The 21,402-nt window shown below is 46.7% G+C and overlaps 1 protein-coding gene across 1 annotated transcript in view; it reads left to right on the top strand.

The window, feature by feature from the left end:
* Positions 1-16,717, top strand: part of LOC144602444 (C-Jun-amino-terminal kinase-interacting protein 1-like) — a 36,492-nt gene extending 19,775 nt beyond the window's left edge. Inside the window, 6 exon segments of the mRNA XM_078415589.1 lie at positions 2,013-2,185; positions 5,884-5,987; positions 8,035-8,154; positions 9,123-9,193; positions 12,263-12,361; positions 13,588-16,717. Of these exon segments, the coding sequence (XP_078271715.1) occupies positions 2,013-2,185; positions 5,884-5,987; positions 8,035-8,154; positions 9,123-9,193; positions 12,263-12,361; positions 13,588-13,660 (640 nt within the window). The 3' untranslated portion in view covers positions 13,661-16,717.
* The last annotated feature ends 4,685 nt before the right edge of the window (positions 16,718-21,402 follow it).

Below are 21,402 nucleotides of genomic sequence, written 5' to 3'. Positions count from 1 at the left end.
GGGCAGGATCACACGGATCAATCGCAAGGAAGTGGCTAAACATAGACAATAGACAATAGACAATAGACAATAGGTGCAGGAGTAGGCCATTCAGCCCTTCGAGCCAGCACCGCCATTCAATGCGATCATGGCTGATCACTCTCAATCAGTACATTCCGGGAATTAACCTAGTGAACCTACGCTGCACGCCCTCCATAGCAAGAATATCCTTCCTCAAATTTGGAGACCAAAACTGCACACAGTACTCCAGGTGCGGTCTCACCAGGGCCCGGTACAACTGTAGACGATAGAAACCAATTCTCTGAATGCATTCAAGAGAGAGCTAGATAGAGCTCTTAAGGATAGCGGAGTCAGGGGGTACGGGGAGAAGGCAGGAACTGGGTACTGATTGAGAATGATCAGCCATGATCACATTGAAGTCTGAAGAAGGGTCTCGACCCGAAAAGTCACCCATTCCTCTCTCCTGAGATGCTGCCTGACCTGCTGAGTTACTCCAGCATTTTGTGAATAAATACCTTTGAATGGTGGTGCTGGCTCGAAGGGCCGAATGGCCTACTCCTGCACCTATTGTCTATTGTCTATAATGCAGACCAGGATAGACACAACATGCTGGAGTAACTCAGCGGGTCAGGCAGCATCTCTGGTGAGAAGGAAAGGGTGAAGTTTCGGGCCGAGACCCTTCTTCGTCACCCATTCCTTCCCTCCAGAGGCGCTGCCTGTCCCGCTGAGTTACTCCAGCATGTTGTGTCTATCCTCGGTGTAAACCAGCATCTGCAGTTCCTTCCTAGAACAATGCAGCCCTGGAACAGGCTCGACGGCACACAATGCCTGTGCCAAATATGACGTCAAGTCAGGCTAAGCACCGCTGCCTGGGCGTAACCTGTATCACTGCATTCCCTGCAGAACCACTCCCACCCCATGCAAGACACTGTGACTACACTGAGCAGCTCCTTCAGTGACAGACTCCTTCACCCCAAGTGTGTGAAGGAGAGATATAGGAGGTCCTTCCTTCCTGCTGCCGTCAGACTGTACAACCAGCACTGCTCCCAGCAGACCAGTAAATAAAGATCATTATCTTTATTTTATTTATAATGAATGCTTCTCTATTTTTGCTATCCACTTTGCTGCTGTAACCCTGCAAATTTCCCCATTGTGGGACGAATAAAGGGTTATTATTATTATTATTATTATTATTATTATTATGAATGTGCCTATCTACAAGCCTTTTAAACACCACTGTCATATCTTGGTCACCAGCTGCTTTTTACTCTGGCCTGGGCTGTCCTCTGTAGGTTGATTTTACTTTGGCCTGTGCTGTGGAGGTTGATTTTACTTTGGCCTGTGTTGTCCTCTGTCTGTAGGTTCATTTTAATAGACAATAGACAATAGGTGCAGGAGGAGGCCATTCAGCCCTTCGAGCCAGCACTGCTATTCAATGTAATCATGGCTGATCATTCTCAATCAGTACCCCGTTCCTGCCTTCTCCCCAATACCCCCTGACTCTGCTATCCTTAAGAGCTCTATCCAGCTCTCTCTTGAATGCATTCAGAGAATTGGCCTCCACTGCCTTCTGAGGCAGAGAATTCCACAGATTCACAACTCTCTGACTGAAAAAGTTTTTCCTCATCTCAGTTCTAAATGGCCTACCCCTTATTCTTAAACTGTGGCCCCTTGTTCTGGACTCCCCCAACATTGGGAACATGTTTCCTGCCTCTAACGTGTCAATTTCACTTTGGCCTGTGTTGCCCTCTGTCTGTAGGTTGATTTGACTTTGGCCTGTGTTGTGCTGTGTAGGTTGATTTGACTTTGGCCTGTGTTGTGCTGTGTAGGTTGATTTGACTTTGGCCTGTGTTGTCCTCTGTCTGTAGGTTGATTTCACTGTGGCCTGTGTTGTGCTGTGTAGGTTGATTTCACTGTGGCCTGTGTTGTGCTGTGTAGGTTGATTTCACTTTGGCCTGTGTTGTGCTGTGTAGGTTGATTTCACTTTGGCCTGTGTTGCCCTCTGTCTGTAGGTTCATCCCACGGCACGATGATGAGCTGGAGCTGGAGGTGGACGACCCGTTGCTGGTGGAGGTGCAGGCTGATGATTACTGGTACGAAGCGTACAACATGAGGACGGGTGACAGGGGGATATTCCCAGCGTACTATGCTCTCGATGTGCCCATGGAACCGGCGCACTTTGCAGGTACCTGACGCGCTCACCCAGGGCCCCGAGCTGTGCGGTCACAAGTGATAGGAGCAGAATCAGGCCATTCGGCCCATCAAACTTACAGACTAGAACAGGTGTCAAGGGTATGGGGAGAAGGCAGGAAAATGGGATTAGGAGGCAGAGATCAGCCATGATTGAATGGCAGAGTGGACTTGATGGGCCGAATGGCCTGATTCTACTCCTATAACTTGTGAACTTGTGAACTACTCCACCATTCTATCTCGCCACCCAACCCCATTTTCCTGCCTTCTCCCCATAGCCCCTGACACCCGGACTAATCAAGGATCCGTCTCTCTCTGCCTTAAGAATATCCACTGACTTGGCCTCTGTGGCCTCCAGAGCTGTCTGTGGTGTTGTACGTCCACACAGACCCATAAAAACAGTGATAGGAAAGTAGAAACAGAAACTCAAAACTCCAGTCATGTTCTGATACCCACTTTGGAATGGGATCTAATTTTTTAACATAATGTTTCACGCTTATATCTTTCTCCTGTAGAAATCACACACAAACCAATAGCTGTATCTAATCTGGCTGTGTAAGCAACAACACAAGTATTATCAACCTGCTGATTCAGCAGTAGATTCAGTCGTGAGGGATTGGTGCCAAGCCCAGCTGTGTCCTTGAAATTTCATGAACTTTAGACTTTAGAGAAATTGCATGGAAACAGGCCCTTCGGCCCACTGAGTCCGTGCTGACCAGCGATCACACTGTAGCACTATCCTACACACTCAGGACAATGTTTAATTTTTACCAAAGTCAATTAACCTACAAACCGGTATGTATGTCTTTGGAGTGTGGGAGGAAACCGGAGCACCCGGAGAAAACCCACGCAGGTCATAACGGACAATATCTGTAGATGGCACCTGTAGTCAGAATCGAACCCGGGTGTCTGGCGCTGTAAGTCAGCAATTCTACCGCTGCGCCACCATGCTGCCCAAACTTGCTGGGTTCGTAGAACATAGAACAGGACAGGCCTGGGCCTAATACCCTCTCATCCAGGCACTCTCTGCAAAGCCTCCACGACCTTCCTGTAATGAGGTGCCCAGAACTGCACACAATGCCACAAAGGCAGCCTACCGAAAGCTTTATACAACTGCAACTTGGCTCCCTGACTCTAGCATTCCATCCCGACCGATGAAAAGCATGAGAGTCGTGGAGGCATGTTGGATTCGCAGATCAACACCCATTAAACACGCTGCACTAAACACCAGCGTTGATTCTGAGAAATAGAGATAAGCTTTCATGTCAAGGACCTTGAAAAAGTTAGAGGTGAAAAGTAGTTTAAAGTTGTGACTCGAGGGGGGAAGGGTGGGAGTATCGGGCCTCAATCAGCCCGTCTGTACAAATGACGTGCTGCCTCAAGTCCCCTGCACCACTCTTTCAATGTTGCCTCTGGTTTTCGAGATGCAATATGGAAACAGGCCCTTCGGCCCACCACATCCATGCTGACCATTGGTCACCCGTTCACACCGGTTCTACGTTATCCCACTGATTTCATCCAATTCCCTACTCACTCGGGGCAATTTACAGAGGCCAGTTAACCTACAAACCCGCACGTCTCTGGGGTGTGGGAAGAAACCAGAGCACCCGGAGGGAACCCACGTGGTCACAGGGAGAACGTGCAAACTCCACACAGAGAGCATCCGAGGTCAGGATCGAACCCGGGTCCCTGGCGCCAAGAGGCAGTAGGTCAACCAGCTACACCACTATGCCTTGCATCTAACAATCATTTGGTTTTGGCCGTGAATGTGCTGGATGAGTCAGCATCCACTGCTTTTAGGGCAAAACATTCCAAAGATGTACGGCCTTCTGCATGAAGAAATGCCACCTTGTCCACCAGGGGGGCCGCACGATGGCTGCCTCGCCTACAGTCTGTCTGTCCTTTTCAAACTTTTTTTGTTATTTTTGGTAAGTTTTAAAAGTTTGTGTAAATGTTCTCTGGTTTGTTTAATGTGGGGGTGGGGGGGAGGGGGGAGGGGGAAACTTTTTTTCAATCTCTTACCTTGCCGGAGATGCGATTGTTTTCCGGATGGTATCTCCGGTTGCTCTGTGGCCTAACATCGTGGAGCTGGCGGCCTTACCTGGGACTGACTTTGAGCCCCACCGCGGGGCCGTGGGCTTAACATCCGAGCCTGCGATCCCTTGCCTGGGATCGGCGCTCCAACCGCGGCCTGTGGACTTTAACATCAAGGAGCTTGCAGTCTCGGGTTGAGACTGGTCGGGAGCTCCGAGCTGCACGAGGTTCGACAAGCCCCGACCCAGGGTAGATCGCCCGGCTCAGGGGGGCTGAAATCTCCCCCCCCCCCCCCCAATGCAGGAGCTTGATCGCCCCGATGAGGAAGGCCCCCCGCCACCGGCCACGGGAGTCAAGATCGTCCCGTCAACAGAAGGTTAGAGGCCCCCGACCGCTGGAGGACAAAGAAGGGAGAAATTTCTTTCACCTTCCATCACAGTGAGGAATGTGAAGGAGTCACTGTGGTGGATGTTCATGTTAAAATGTACTCGCTGGAATTTAGAAGACTGAGGGGGGATCTTATAGAAACATATAAAATTCTTAATTGGTTGGAGAGGCTAGATGCGGGAAGATTGTTCCCGATGTTGGGGGAATCCAGAACCAGGGGTCACAGCTTAAGGATAAGGGGGAAGTCTTTTAGGACCGAGATGAGAAAACATTTCTTCACAGAGAGTGGTGAGTCTGTGGAATTCTCTGCCACAGAAGGTAGTTGAGGCCAGTTCATTGGCTATATTTAAGAGGGAGTTAGATGTGGCCCTTTTTGCTAAAGGGATCAGGGGGTAAGGAGAGAAGGCAGGTACAGGCTACTGAGCTGAATGATCAGCCATGATCATATTGAATGGCGGTGTAGGCTCGAAGGGCCGAATGGCCTACTCCTGCACCTATTTTCTATGTTTCTATGTTTCTATGTATTGTGTGTGTCCTGTTGCTTTTTATTGTTATGACTGTACAGCAAATGAAGTTCCTCGTATGTTACAAAACATACTTGGCTAATAAAGTATTATTGTGATTGTCTCGGCCCCGACAGTCCGACCTCTGTCCCTGAGACACTGACCCCCTCACCTGCACTATTCAGTGTGTGTAAACACATTCTCAACATCTATCTGAGCCCGATCAGAATCCCATCAGTCTGACAGATAAAATTATCACAGATGCTGTCCTGAACATTTGTGCGATGCAATCATCTTCACGTGACTTTCACATGAGGTCTGTATTAGGATAGTCTAGTTATTTAATCCGAATGTGTTAAGTATTTGTATTAAGAGCACCAGAAATTATTTTGGCTGTGTAATGATACATATCCAGTACAAGTATTCAGCTATGGGTTATTTTTAACCAGATAGCATTTTATCAATGCATTCATTTTTATGTTGCTTCCTATTCTCCTCTCCCCTCCCCACCCCCATCTTCCCCTCTCCCCCTACATTTCCCTTTCCCCCCCCTTTTTCTCCCCCCTTTTTCTCCCCCTTTCCTTCTTTCCACCTCTCCTCCCCTCCCCTCAACTTCTCCCCCCATCTCCTTCTCAACCCCCCACGACCACTCTCTCCCCTCTCCTCCTCTCCCCCCTCCTCCTCTCTCCTCCCCCCTCCTTCTCTCCTCCTCCCCCTCTCATTCTCTCCTCCCCCTCTCCCCCTCTCCTCCCTTCTACCACAACTATAGCAGTCAAGAATGACTGGGTGGACCTGTTCCCTCTGAAGTTTCTGGGCTCAGTGCAAGTGCCCTACCACAAAGGGAACGATGTCTTGTGTGCGGCAATGCAGAAGGTAAGGTCAGCTCTGCAATGTGACTGGTGGCTTGGTGGGTACCACTCTTGTCTCTGGTCGGTGAGCATGGCTTGGTGGGTACCACTCTTGTGACAGGTGGCTTGGTTGGTACCACTCTTGTCTCTGGTCGGTGAGCATGGCTTGGTTGGTACCACTCTTGTCTCTGGTCGGTGAGCATGGCTTGGTTGGTACCACTCTTGTGACAGGTGGCTTGGTTGGTACCACTCTTGTCTCTGGTCGGTGAGCATGGCTTGGTTGGTACCACTCTTGTCTCTGGTCGGTGAGCATGGCTTGGTGGGTACCACTCTTGTCTCTGGTCGGTGAGCATGGCTTGGTTGGTACCACTCTTGTGACAGGTGGCTTGGTGGGTACCACTCTTGTCTCTGGTCATTGAGCATGGCTTGGTTGGTACCACTCTTGTCTCTGGTCGGTGAGCATGGCTTGGTTGGTACCACTCTTGTCTCTGGTCGGTGAGCATGGCTTGGTGGGTACCACTCTTGTCTCTGGTCATTGAGCATGGCTTGGTTGGTACCACTCTTGTCTCTGGTCGGTGAGCATGGCTTGGTTGGTACCACTCTTGTGACAGGTGGCTTGGTGGGTACCACTCTTGTCTCTGGTCGGTGAGCAAGCTGTTGGTTGCAGTCCCATCCCACAAACTAGAGCACAGCAGTGCAGAAACTCACTGTTGGAAGCGGTTTCTAGGGTGAGGCAATCTCTCAACAGAGTTTAGTTTAGTTTAGAGATACAGCGCGGAAACAGGCCCTTCGGTCCTCCGAGTCTGCGCTGACCAGTGATACTATCCTACACATACTAAAGATAATTTACAATTTTACCAACCCAATTAACCTACAAACCTGTTCATCTTTGGAATGTGGGAGGAAACCAGAGCACCTGGAGAAAACCCACGCAGGTCACCAGGAGAACGTACAAACTCCGTACAGACTGTACCCCTCAGGTTTGAATCTGGGTCTCTGGTGCCGTGAGGCAGCAACTCTACTGCTGCACCACCTTGCAGTTCAATTCAGCAGGAGCACAGGTGCTATTTTGAAGTAGCCAGTATTTACCCTTCATTCAACATAACCTAAACGGTCTGTCTTGCATTGGTCTGGGGTCTTGCTGTGTTTTAGTCATTTGTGGATTTTAGTAAGGCATTTGATAAAGTCCCCCAAGATAGAGCGATCCAAAAGATTAATATACAATGTGTGAAGAGTTGCATCAAGCAAGTCTACCTTCGTGAACCGGAAAATAAATGTGTGACATCGAGTTCAATTGTTTTTTGAAGTGCAGTGACTTAACTTCTTGTAAAGTGCAAAAGATAGACACAAAGTGCTGTAGTTACTCAGTGGGTCAGGCGGTATCTCTGTAGAAAAAGGATGGGTGACGTTTCGGTTTGGGTTCGAAGATGGATCCCGACCCAAAACGTCACCCGTCCATTTTCTCCAGAAATGCTGCCTCAACCGCTGAGTTACTCCAGCACTCGTATTGTTCACTAGGTTAATTCCCAGAATGGCGGGACTGTCGTATGTTGAAAGACTGGAGCGACTAGGCTTGTATATACTGGAATTTAGGGGATCTTATTGAAACATATAAGATTGTTAAGGGATTGGACACGTTAGAGGCAGGAAACATGTTCCCAATGTTGGGGGAGTCCAGAACCAGGGGCCACCGTGTAAGAATAAGGGGTAGGCCATTTAGAACGGAGATGAGAAAAAACTTTTTCAGTCAGAGAGTTGTGAATCTGTGGAATTCTCTGCCTCAGAAGGCAGTGGAGGCCAATTCTCTTGAAGCTTTCAAGAGAGAGCTAGATAGAGCTCTTAAGGATAGCGGAGTAAGGGGGTATGGGGAGAAGGCAGGAACGGGGTACTGATTGAGAATGATCAGCCATGATCACATTGAATGGCGGTGCTGGCTCATAGGGCCGAATGGCCTCCTCCTGCACCTATTGTCTATTGTCTATTTAGTCTCAGTCTTTGGCAATAAACCAGTATCTGCAGTTCCTTGTTTTGTACTTCTTGTAAAGTGCAGGTGTTTGCATTTCCCTCCATAGATCGCAACGTCGCGGAGACTGACGGTGCAATTCAATCCTCCCTCCAGCTGTGTGCTGGAGATTGGCATGAGGGGCGTCAAAATAGCCGTGCAGCTCGATGGGCTCGGCGCTCATGACAAGGTGACTCTTGACCGCAGTGTTTGTGCAGTGTTTCCCACAGAATCAGAGACTCACAGAGCTATATGGCACAGAAACAGGCCCTTCGGCCCACCTTGCCCATGCCGACCAAATTGCCATTCTGGCCTCGTCCCATTTGTTTACATTTTGTCCATATCCCGCTGGACTCTTCCTGTCTGTAAATCTGTTTTTAAGTTTTAGTTTTAGAGATACAGATCGGCCCACCGAGTCCACGCCAACCACCGATCCCCGCACACCAACACTATCTTCCATCTTACACACGCTAGGCACAATTGACCATTTCACCAAGCCATTTAGCCTTCAAACCTGTACGTCTTTGGAGCGTGGGAGGAAACTGGAGCACCTGGAGAAAACCCACGCAGGCCATGGGGAGAACGTACAAACTCTGTACAAACAGCAACCGTAATCAGGATGGAACCCGGGTCTCTGGCGCTGTGAGGAGCAACTCCATCACTCCGCCACCGTGCCACTCTGTCTTTGGAAAGTCATAAGTGTATCCACTGCCATAGCTTCCTCCGGCAGCTTTGTCCAGCCGTGGACATTGTCTGAGTGAAGAAGTTGCTCCTGAGGCCCCACTTAAACATCCGCCCTCTTGCCTTAAACCTAAGCCTGGATTAAGACCGTATCCTTCTGCGCCTCGCTGATTTGAGTGGCTGAATAAATGTGTCTTAAACATAGTGATTGTTTTAAAATCACTGCCACTTGCCTACATACACGGGCCATCTGGAGGCAGCCAACTAACCAAGCAATGTGCAAGGCTTTGGGGAGGCTGGTGAAACTGGAGCGCCCACAATGTTCTCAGGGGAAGAACGTGCAAACTCGACATAGACAGCACCAGAGGTTGGGGTTGATCGCAGGTCACTGGTGCCATGAGGAAGTTGCTCTATCAGTTGCACCACTGAATGCCCTGAATGTGCACTGATTCTTCTTCTCTCTGTTCCTTTATGCAGGGCAGTAAATGTAGTCACTTCTTCCAGTTGAAGAATGTTTCATTCTGTGGATATCATCCAAAGAACACCAAGTAAGTTCTGTTCTGGTTGTTTAATGTTCACCCATGCCCAGAGATTGCTGTTGATATTACTGAGGCAAAGGCAATCTCGACCTCACTACAGGGCACAAGTCAAGGTGTTCAATTGTCATACGTACTGACTTAGTTACAATACAATACAATACAATACAATACATCTTTATTGTCATTGTACAGGGGTACAACGAGATTGGGAATGCGCCTCCCATACGATGCAATAATTTAATTAGCTAGTCAGTATTAATTTAAACAACAACAACCCAACGAAACAAATTGTAACAGTTTTAAGACAGAATAAAGTGCAAGTAGATCTGTGCCGGTTCACTGTGCGATGTGACCATCCGGCTCAGCAGGACCGGTTCATAGCAGCTATGGCCCTGGGGATGAAGCTGTTCCTGAGTCTGGAGGTGCGGGCATAGAAGGCCTTGTATCGTCTGCCCGATGGTAGAAGTTCGAACAGACTGTTGCAGGGGTGTGAAGAGTCTTTGTGGATGGGCTGGTGGCTTTTCTGAGGCATCGTGTGTTGTAGATGCCCTCCAAGGCTGGTAGCTGTGTTCCGATGGTCCTCTGAGCTCTATGGACTACCCGCTGAAGAGCTTTCCTCTCTGCCTCCGTGCAGCTGAGATACCACACAGGGATGCCATGTTTCTGCATGTTTCCTGATGCTCTTGATCAATGTTTGATTCCTATTGTGTTACTTGTTTTCAACGTAACAAGCTGAAAACCACAATACACACAGATAATACATAACAATGTCCTGGGAGCAACCCAAGACAGTCCATCGAAGTCCATAGTTGAGGCTAGTGTTGTGCGGTGTTTAAGAGCCTGATGCTTGTTGGGAAGAAGCTGTATTTGAACCTGGTGTTCAGAATTCTCAGATTTGGGTAAGAAAGGGTGTTTCATCAAAAGACTGCAAAAACATTAGAGAAAACACTTTAAAAAAACAAGTCCATGGTAGCAGGAGATGAGCGTCGTACTCTGCTGCCTCGGTAGGATTAATGTTCTGCAGGTCAGTTGAAGAAGCAGATAGTTGTAGGAAAGTCGCTGTTGCTGAACCTGGTGGTGTTGGACTTCAGGCTTCTGTACCTTCTGCCTGACTGTGAGAATATGGCGTGGCTCGGATGGGGAGTCTTTGATGATGGATGCTGCCTCTTGAACACAGCGCTTCATGTAGATGTTCTCGATGATTGGGAGCGTTGTGCCCACGAGGCGTTTGGAAGTATGCAAGGTTTTGATGAAGTAGGTAAGAATGAACTAATTCCAGAAACAGTAGGGATGGTGACTCGGAGAAATTGATTTATTGTTTAAAAAATAATCCAGATAATTTATTGATAGAGGCACATTGCTGAGGTCTGAAGTGCACTTCCTGACAGAGCAGAAGGCATAGTCAGTCACTGGGTGCTCATCAAAAGATGAGGAGAAACAGGCAGTGTTGTTAGAGACACAGCTGTAGACAATCGATCCAAATGGATCGGACTCCCCGTCTGCACGATTATTGCGTGTGGTTCTGATTACTCCATCACAACAAGAGTGCAGAAGAGGTTTACCATAGTGTTACCCGGTTTAGAGAGTACTGGCTATGAGGAAAGATTTTACAAACTTGGATTTTTTTTCTCTGGAGTGTCGGAAGTTGAGGAGGCAGCCTGATAGAAGTGTTTAAAAAAAAAAAACCCCCCATTATTTATTTATTTATTTATTTTCCGGTCAATACAATACAACAGATTGACCATACAGTTGTGAAAGTTAAATAGTGCGAAATCATTGTATCAAAAATAAAACAATATAATCATACATGGTATTAAATTATGAGAGGCATTGATGGTCAGAACCTTTCTCATGGGGTGGAAATGTCAAATACTGAAGGGTGTCGCTTTTGGGTGAGAGGGGCCTGGAATGTGCTGCCTGGGACGGTGGGTGCCTGAGAATGGTGGGTGCCTGGAATGTGCTGCCTGGGACGGTGGGTGCCTGAGAATGGTGGGTGCCTGGAATGTGCTGCCTGGGACGGTGGGTGCCTGAGAATGGTGGGTGCCTGGAATGTGCTGCCTGGGACGGTGGGTGCCTGAGAATGGTGGGTGCCTGGAATGTGCTGCCTGGGACGGTGGGTGCCTGAGAATGGTGGGTGCCTGGAATGTGCTGCCTGGGACGGTGGGTGCCTGAGAATGGTGGGTGCCTGGAATGTGCTGCCTGGGACGGTGGTAGTGGTAGAGTCAGATATAATAGTGGTGTTTCAGATGATTTTACATAGGCACATGGGTCTGCAGGGAATGGTGGGGTGTGGAACGTGCAGGAAGAGATCAGTCTAACTCAGCATCGTGTTCCACAGCGACATGGTGGGCCGAAGGGCCAAGTCAAGTCAAGTCAAATTTATTTGCCACATACATATATATACAAGATGTGCAGTGAAATGAAAGTGGCAATGCCTGCTGATTGTGCAAAAAATTACAATTACAGCATAAAAATTAAAATTAATACAGAAAAAAATGTAGTCCCTGGAGATATAATAGTTAACAGTCCTGATGGCCTGTGGGATGAAACTCCGTCTCATCCTCTCCGTTTTCACAGCGTGACAGCGGAGGCGTTTGCCTGACCGTAGCAGCTGGAACAGTCCGTTGCTGGGGTGGTAGGGGTCCCCCATAATCTTGCTTGCTGTCGATCTGCACCTCCTGATGTATAGGTCCTGCAGGGGGACGAGTGTAGTTCCCATGGTGCGTTCTGCTGAACGCATTACTCTCTGCAGGGCCTTCCTGTCCTGGGCAGAGCTGTTCCCAAACCAGACTGTAATGTTGCCGGACAGGATGCTTTCTACAGCCCCAGAGTAGAAGCAATGAAGGATCCTCAGAGACACTTTGAATTTCCTCAGCTGTCTGAGGTGGTAAAGGCACTGCCTTGCCTTACCCACCAGTGCGGCAATGTGTGTTGTCCATGTCAGATCCTCTTTGATGTGGACTCCCAGGTATTGCTGCCTGTTCCTGTGCTGCACTGTTCTATGTACAAGATGGGCCAAACAGCCTCCACCATTTATGTGAAAAGTCTTGTTACTTTGCTCTTTCCTTCTGCTTTCAGATATTTTGGGTTTATTACCAAACATCCTTCAGATCACCGATTTGCTTGCCATGTTTTTGTTTCCGAAGACTCAACAAAACCTATTGCGGAATCAGTGGGGTACGTGGTCTCGTCAGAAACTCTCCTTTGCATGGTCCAAGGGAAGGTGCACTGGTCCACCTGTCCAGATGCTGTTGCTCCAGAGGTCCTGCAGTATGGTCAGTCTGCTTTGGGCTGAGACTGGGTCACAACGTTTTTCAGTCCAGGGGGCGGCACGGTGGCGCAGAGGTAGAGTTGCTGCCGTACAGCGCTTGTAGCGCCAGAGACGCAGGTACGATGGTGTCTGAATGGAGTTTGTACGTTCTCCCCGTGACCGCGTGGGTTTTCTCAGATCTTCAGTTTCCTCCCGCACTCCAAAGACGTACAGGTTTGTAGGTTAATTGGCTTTGATTTGTATATTCAGTAGAAGTGTAAATTGTTCCCTAGTGTGTGTAGGAGAGTGTTAATGTGCGGGGATCGCTGGTCGGCGCGGACTCAGTGGGCCAAAGGGCCTATTTCCGCGCTGTGTCTCTAAACTAAACCCCTCAGCCTCCAAATATTTTGCATGCATTGTCAATAATAAAATACAATTTCAATGTTCCCGGTATTGGTAACAAAAGTTCACATATCTAAGAATGTCATAAACAGTTGATCGGACTTTACTGGCTTTACCTTGCACTAAACGTTATTCCCATTGTCCTTCTGCTGACAGGTTAGCACGCAACAAAGGCTTTTCACTGTACCTCGGTACACGTGACAATAAACTAAAACTGACAACTGAAAACAGAGGAGGAATACTAAATAAAAACAGGAATTGGTGGAAATACTCAGCAGATCCGGTTGCATTTGTCGGTAGAGATAGATAGTCGATGTTTTAGGTTGAAGACACTTTGTCAGGGCTGGGACTAGGACAGAAGCTGGTAAATCTACAGGGATGGTGGGGGAGAGGTGATGTCTCTAACAGGGTTAAACTGTGTAGATTGTGGAGACAAGTAAATTAGGATATCAGGTTCATGAGTGATTGAAAAACTACTAATGAAGTAAATATGTGGCCCTGGCGAGGCAAAACTAGTCAAGAGCATTAGTAGGAACAAGAGTTTGGGCGGCAAAGTTTGACTCACTAAGTAAGATCACGACTGATCTGACTCTTGGCCTCTTGTCCACATCCCTGCTCTTTCCCCAAAACCTTTAACTCTCCCAGTCTAAAGGTCTCTGTCTGTCGATCGTCAGAGTATTTAACGATTCGATATTTGTGAACAAGGTTTGATCTTCATGTTGAAAGCATTGTATTTCTGTCCGTTATACAGGAGGGCCTTCCAGGAGTTCTACAAAGAACACATTGAGTACACGTGTCCAACAGAAGATATCTATCTGGAGTAGATGCCTCTGTAGGTGCCCGAAGTGGTCTGGGCTCATCACATCTCCTTCTCAAACCCAGCGTGATGCATGGACATATATGGCATCTCGATTGAAACCGTTTTACCTATTGTTACTTTTAGCCAGCCATGCCTCAAAGATCAACAGTGTATGTCGCCCTGAGTTTGTGACTTCTAATCCCATTCCTCTGCCAATCCAGACCCATCCATCTAGTGTTCCATTGGTCCATGGCTAAACCGTTCCTGCTTGCTTCATAACCCTTGTGATGCATTTGGTAGACGTTGGGTACGCAATGGGCCGGTGCTTAGGTCTGGCTGGAGGAGATGACGCCAAAGTGACAGGGAGATGCGAGATTCGTTGTAACGATAACGTTACATGTTATTCATTGATAGTGTTGTGTGTAAAGTTCTTAAAAGTTGTTCATGGAGTGTGCAACATGGTTTATTTAAAGGTTTGATGACAGCATGCTCTTCTTTGTTCTGGTTCTTTGAAGTCATTCATCTCTCTTTTTAAAAACCAAAGCCTTAACAGCTTTGCAAAGAGGAACAGATGCAACTGAACGCTGCCTCGGGCAGCAGCAAACTATTCAACTGCTACACATCACTGCCATTCTGCTGGGAGTATGGCATTAGTACTGCCAGTGTACAGTGACACTGATAATGTGACAACTCCACTGATTGAGTTTCAGTTTATTGGCCAAACTTGCTAAACATTTTGTCCTTCGGGATTCCCCTTTCCTGATCAGTTCTCTTTACAATTAGAGTGATTGGCTTGTAGCTCAGATATCTACCGCATGGGAATCTATGATGTTTGTCATCACTTGCAGGATGTAGGCATGGTCAAGGTTAACATCAGTAGCACAGTGGCGCAGCGGTAGAGTTGCTGCCTAACAGCACCACAGACCCGGGTTCAATCCTGACTGTGGGTGCTGTCTGTACGGAGTTTGTACGTTCTCCCTGTGACCTGCATGGGTTTTCTCCGTGAGCTCCGCTTTCCTCCCACACTCTGAAGATGTACAGGTTTGTCGGCTAATTGGCTTGGTAAAATTGTAAATTGTCCCTAGTGCATGTTAGTGTGCGGGGTGGGCACAGATTTGGTGGGACGATGGGCCTGTTTGGGTGCTGTATCTCTAAACTAAACTAAATCTATCGGCTGTTACTTCTTGAGAAGATGGACCTGAGCTGGCAGTAAACCTCTGCCATCCTTCTGATGAGGGAACATCCATGTCTATCAGTAGGGACTTGGATCCCATGACAATGAAACCATTATAATTCCGTAAGTATGGTGACTGATTTGAAGGGGACCCAGGTGGTGGAGGTTTGGGATTAGACACAGGGTCATAAGGGCATGGAAACAGGCCCTTCATCCAAATCGGTCGTACTGACCCAGATGCCCATCTACGCTAAGTCCGTTTGGCACAGTTTGGCACATGTCCCTGTAAACCCTTTCTATCCATGTGCCTGTCCAAATGTCCTTTCAATATTGTTATTGTTCCTGCCTCAACTGCCTCCTCTGGCAGCATGTCCATGACAACCACCACTCTTGCTGAGTGGAAAAAGTAGCTCTGAAGTGAGCTTCCTCAAGTTCCTCTGAAGTGCTTGTGCTATAACACCAGGACAAGCCCTGAACCAAGAAAACCAGGCCCAATGTCAAAATCGTATCTAAACTACATGTTAAATCCTTCCCTTGTCACCTTAAACTGATGTCCCCTACCTCTTGATTCCCTAACCCTGGGGTAAGAGTGTGCATTCACCCAATGCAGCCGAGTGAGCAACTGTAGTGCGTTGTGCAGATGGCAGCCACTGTATGCAAGTGGAGAGGGCTACAAACATTGAACAATGGTGCTATCTAGGGGGCAGCTTTGTCCTGGATGGTGTTCAGCTTCCGAAGGTGTCAAGGAATGCACAGAACACACGGCTAGAAGTATAACTAATAACAATTTTATTGGATAAAATCAAGGATAAACCTGTCCTCACAGTTAATATTATTAATTATTAATAATGTTAATCCTCGCAGACAATAATTTGCTTTCTGAATTTAAACTCAATCTATCTTAGCACCACTCAGTTCAGAGTTACAGCTGTGTCCACTTGGATTCACCTTAAATGGTAGTAAGTAGAGTTGGTCCTTTCAATGTACAAGGATTCACCAGGCTGGGATTGTGCATTTACTCCAGGACACATATTGGCAGCTAGATGTGATACCATCAATGAATGGTGAAGAGAATCCAGTAATCTGTTATAAATGATAGTCATGTTGATGTGCTGTAGTTCATCACAAGCATTCAAGCTGTGCTGGAGCATTGAAGGAGAGGTCTTCACCCCACTTGGTTCCTCAGCCCAGTTAACAAGGAGACAGGATCAGATTTCACACCATTCATTCCCTCACCAGACTAACCAAAATAAAACCATTGAAAGTGCAGCAGATGTATGGAGCCAAGAGATGGAATTTGCAATGGAAAGTCCTTTTGGGGAAAGACTTGTGTATAAAGTTCCTTAAAGATCTCGAGGAAATGGGAATTGTCCTCACCATCTCTTTCTCTAATTCTGTACAATGTGTTATTGCCAAAGCTAGTCTTTGCCCCCATAGAGGACCTGTGGATAAGTACAAGGAGTTGGTTCCAAGTTCCTGGCCTGCTGAGATGCAGTGAACAGTGAGATGAGGGATAGAGAAATGTAGAGACAAGGAACGGCAGATGTTGGTTGGGATAATTAGCTGCTGTCTTTGACCTTGGTTAATATCAGAAACGGATCAACGTCAGGCAAGGCTAATGTTGGCCAACAATGCCTTGGCGACAGTCACATATCCTCCTTCAATAACACTCACACAGGGTGCATGACTTGTTGGGTGAGATATCAGAAGATACTTTTTACATCTCTCACTGGAAATCAACACGCTCAGAAAGAGTTAATAAAAAGGATTCAAACTGGTCATTCTTTCTAGTTAAAGGAATAAAACACATTATATAACATGTCTGAAATAAAATATGTGCACTTTGGTTTCGTTGCTTTTCGTGTCGGCACAGTTTCCAAATTTCATGTTTCAGTCACAGCTGGAAAATAAAGTCTAAAACAAGTTGATGCTGATAGTTATCCAAGATAATTATAAAAGTCATCAAACTCTGGATCATCTCTCTTGCTTCGACCCGCTTTCATTAGGAACGGAGATGGGGCTTTCTTTATTTGCCTGCTTAGCCGGGGAATTAATGGTTTGATTCCATAGTCTGAGGGGTGAAACAAAATAAATTGAACAGTTGATTCATAATTTATGTGGACACAAGGAACTGCAGATGCTGGAATCTTGGACAAAATACAAAGTGCTGGATTAACCCAGACGGTTAGACAGCGTCCGTGAGGGGAATGGACAAGGGGACATTTCGTGTTGGGACACTTCTTCTGACCAATTGGACGGCTGACCACATTTTGGTTCGGGGCCCTTCGGTCTTAAGAAAGGTCCCATCCAGAAATGTCATCTGTCCAATCCCTTGACAAATGCTGCCTGACCTGCTGTGCTCCTCTGGAACTTTGTGCTTTGCTCATAATTTTATGATGTTGTGCTTATTTTTAATAGGCATGTTGACATAGATTTCCAGGATACCACCACCCAACGATGTGGGCACTGTCTAGAACACTTTATGGGGCAACAGATTCAGCCCTGCTCCCATCCTGAACTAGGACTGGATCCTTCCCAATGTCCTCACCTTCCACATTCACTGGATTACCCTCCTTAATTCCATCCACACCCAGCAGATTCGACCAACAGAAACCATGTCCTTTCCCTTTCAGCACTCTGGAGGGATTGTTCCCTCCCTGGCCTGCTTTTCCACTTTCACCGACTGGCGAAGTGTGCAGTCATTCAGAAGATAAGACACAAAATGCTGGGGTAACTCAGTGGGTCAGGTAGCTTCTCTGGAGAAAAGGAAGAGGTGATGTTTCGGGTCGAGACCCTTCACTTTGGACAGAATCATGGAAAAGCAGAACACTGTTTAAATGGAGAGGCCATGGAATGCCACTGTACCGTGGGATCTGAATAGCCGTATACATGAATCACAGAGTCGCTGAGTAATTAGGGAGGGAAATGAATCATTAGCCTTGCAAGATAGAATGAAAGTGAGGTAGGCTTGGTACCACTAGTGGGCAGTAGTGAAACCACACCTGGAGCACAATATCCCATTATATTAAGGAGGTAGGTCAGATAAAGTTCTAGATTCTGTCCTGGGTAGTCTTCAGTGGCACACAGCTCTAGCGAACCAGTTGCTGACTGTTTGCAGTTCGCACGTTGTCCTTGTGACCGTGCGGATTTCCTCCGTGTACTCCGGTTACCTCCCATCGCAAACATCTATGTGCGAGTGAATAGGTTAATTGGCGTCCAAAATCTCCCCTGGTGTTTGGGTAAGTGATGTAAATGGGGTTGATAGACAAGGTGGACATTGTGGGCTGAAGAGCCTGTATCGTTCTGCATCTGTCCATGGGTCCATAAAAGATTGAACAGTTTGGGCCATTTACTGTGGAATGAGAGGTGGCCTTATTGGAACAGAAAGGACCCTGAGGCGTAAATACTGAGAGGGTGATTCTTCCAGTGTGGGATATTTAGAACTAGGAGGGATTGTTTCAGAATCAGTTTGGCAATTTAAGGTGGAGATGCAGAGGGATTTCTTATCTTAGAGAGTGCTGAATCTGCATTTCTTCACCCAGAAGAATGTGGAAAATCATTATATATATGCAGAGTGAACTAAGCTTGGTCCTTGTACAACATACCAGTCAGAGCTTGTAGAGAGCGGGCAGGTGGAGCAAAGGCCAAGATCAGATCAATCGTGAAGAGAAGGCTGGAGGAGCTGCAATGCCAGCTGTTGTGTGTGTTCTTTGCTTAGTGTACCCATGAATCTGAAGAGTCTGAAGAAGGGTCCCAGCCCAAAATGTCATCTTCCCATTCACACCTCAGTGCTGCCAAATCCAGAGTTCATAGGCACTTTATATTTTGCTGTTATACTAATAGTTTTTAAATTCTACATCCCCTACACTCTCCCCCGCCCCCCCCCCCCCCTCCCCCCTCCCTCCCCCTAATCAAGGGAAACATGCTCATTGCATCTACAGCAAAACAAAGCTGGGGATTATGGTGGTGCAACGCTAGCAGATTTTCTAGCCTGTCGGGTGTTATTTTATAAATACTCCAGCACACTTTTGATTCACTTCTTTAAAATATGTCAGTGAACCCATTAAGTTTCAAGGGCGTACGGCCAAGAAACAGGAGAATTCAAAAGGAGCAGAGAAACTGTGATCCTCCTGTGTGGAGTGGACGTGGCAGTATCACCTGATGAGCTGATGACAAACCATTGGCGTTTCCAAATGGCTGGTGACCAGAATCTTAAATCATTCAGCACTGCACATGTTTCAATGAGATCACTACGAATTCTTCCCAAGTTCAGCAGAACAGAACAAATGCCAATAGGGTATGGCCTGGGTAGAAGTTAAAGGCAGGAGTTCTCTCTATTTCCATACCTATTCACTTATACTGAAGCTACCATCATTAGTAAAAAAAACAAAGTGCTGGAGGACCTCAGTGGGTCAGGCAGTATCTGCGGAAGGGTATGGACAGAGATATCTCAGATCATGCCCCTTCTTTAAATTGATGATGTAAAATACTTTGGGATGTTGTGATTATCAGAGTAGAAATGTCAGGTTTGCCTTTTGTCTTCAACACTGATCTCCAGCCTTGATTACGATCTCCACTCTTCTCCCCCTTGTCTGACGCATGTGCCACCAACCCATGCCCAAATCCACTTATCACTTGCTACCTACTTGCCCCACCCCATCCCCTCATCTCTTTCCACCAACTCTCTCCTCTCTGCTCCATCAGTCTGAAGAAAGGTAATGGAACCCGAAACGTCATCTGTCCATTTTCCTCCACAGATGCTGCCTGACCTGCTGAGTTCCTCCAGCACTTTATTTTTCACTTGGATCCAGCATCTGCACTCTTTTGTGACCCCCCCCCCTCATCATTACACCTTTGGTGTTTTGTGCACAATGGGATACCACACTTCTTACATTTCCCTGGACACAGAGCTCTTTGGCATAGCCTGAGATTGTGAAAGATGCTACATTAATGCGGATTTTAAAAATGAAGAAGTGCAAATTAACCTCACCATCTACATATCCAAAGTGAACTCTTGCGAAGTTGATGCTGCTGGATTCACGCCCATTGCTTTCCCTCTTCACTCTGATGGGGAAGTAGGGAAAAGATGAGTATCAATAAGAATCTCGACACCCCATGACATTGATAACAGAGTCAAGTAACATGTATGATATAGAAAGAACAAAGTCGTTCGGTACATCAAACCCTGTAATGCCATTTTCCAGCCCCTTCGACCTACAATGTCTGTATCAAACATGATGCAAAGACCATCACTTATCTACCTGCACATAACCCATTCCCTGCATATCTATATGCCTATCCAAGGTTGTTTAAATGCCACTGATGCTTCAACCATCACCCCAGGCAGCACGTACCAGGCACTCACCACCCTCTGTGTAAAAAGAAACTTGTCCCGCATCATCTCCCTTAAACTTTGTCCCTCTCATCTTAAAGCTATGGCCTCTAATATTTGATTTTTCCAGCCTGGTAAAAACATTGTGACTGCCTACCCCTATCTATGCCTCTCATAAATGTATACACTTCTATCAGGTCTCCCCGCAACCTCCACCATTCCAGAGAAAACAATCCCAGTCAGTCCAAGCTCTCCCTAGAGCTGATACCCCTTAATCCAGGCATCATCCTGGTAGGTAGACGTCCACTGCACCTTTTCCAAAGCCTTCATATCCTTTCTGCAATATGGTGACCAGAACTGCACACAATCTTTGTAATCTTCAGCAAATTAATATCATAACTGGTTGATTCTTACCATTACCAGTAACCTACCGTTCAAGAGGAAGCATTGAACCCAAATCGAAAAATAGCATAAAAAATAATAGACTGTTGACATAAAGTCTCCTCAAACGGTTGTGCGTTTTACCAATTAAAAAGCTCATTATTCCACTAAATGAAGCGTGAGACCAAGGAATAAAGTGCGAGTGCATTTAAATACTGCATTTAACATGCAATAAAAAACCCTCGCCATTAGGCTAACCATCAAACCTCAGAGGAAATCTTTTGATAGTGTTGCCAAAACAGAATTCCTTACATGGTTTGTGATGTCATTCCTGTTACTGTGATGTCATTAATTACTGTTCTATTTCATTCTATAATGAAAAAACACATTAAATGAAGGAGCGTCCAACTCCCTCTACAGATGCTGCTTGACCCACTGATTTTCTCCAGCAGGTATTTTGCTCAAGATTGCTGCATCTGTGCTTCCTTGTGTCTAACTTACATTATTGATTTTTTGGAATATCAGACATTTTTTTGGCAGACAAAAGAAGATTTATGTTCAGTAACGACACTTCAACCCTATTTTACAGATGACCAAGTTGGCGCATTAGACTGAAGAAGGGTCTCGACCTGAAACATCACCTATTCCTTTTCTCCAGAGATGCTGCCTGACCCGCTGAGTTACTTCAGCATTTTGCATTTATCTTTGACATATTAGGCTGGATCCAATTGCCTGCAATTGGCCCGTTTCCATTGAAACACTTCCTTTCCAATATAGATTCTGGAAAAACAAGTACATTAAAAAGAAAATGCAAAATGGACCACTGATTGGAGTAGCTGATTGGCCATGTAAGTCCACGCCCATATGGACACTTCTGGAC

The sequence above is a fragment of the Rhinoraja longicauda genome, chromosome 18, assembly GCF_053455715.1.
Source record: "Rhinoraja longicauda isolate Sanriku21f chromosome 18, sRhiLon1.1, whole genome shotgun sequence".
Taxonomy (NCBI): Eukaryota; Metazoa; Chordata; class Chondrichthyes; order Rajiformes; family Arhynchobatidae; genus Rhinoraja; species Rhinoraja longicauda.
Note: the sequence above shows the minus strand (reverse complement) of the source record. Positions and strands in the feature narration are given on the sequence as shown.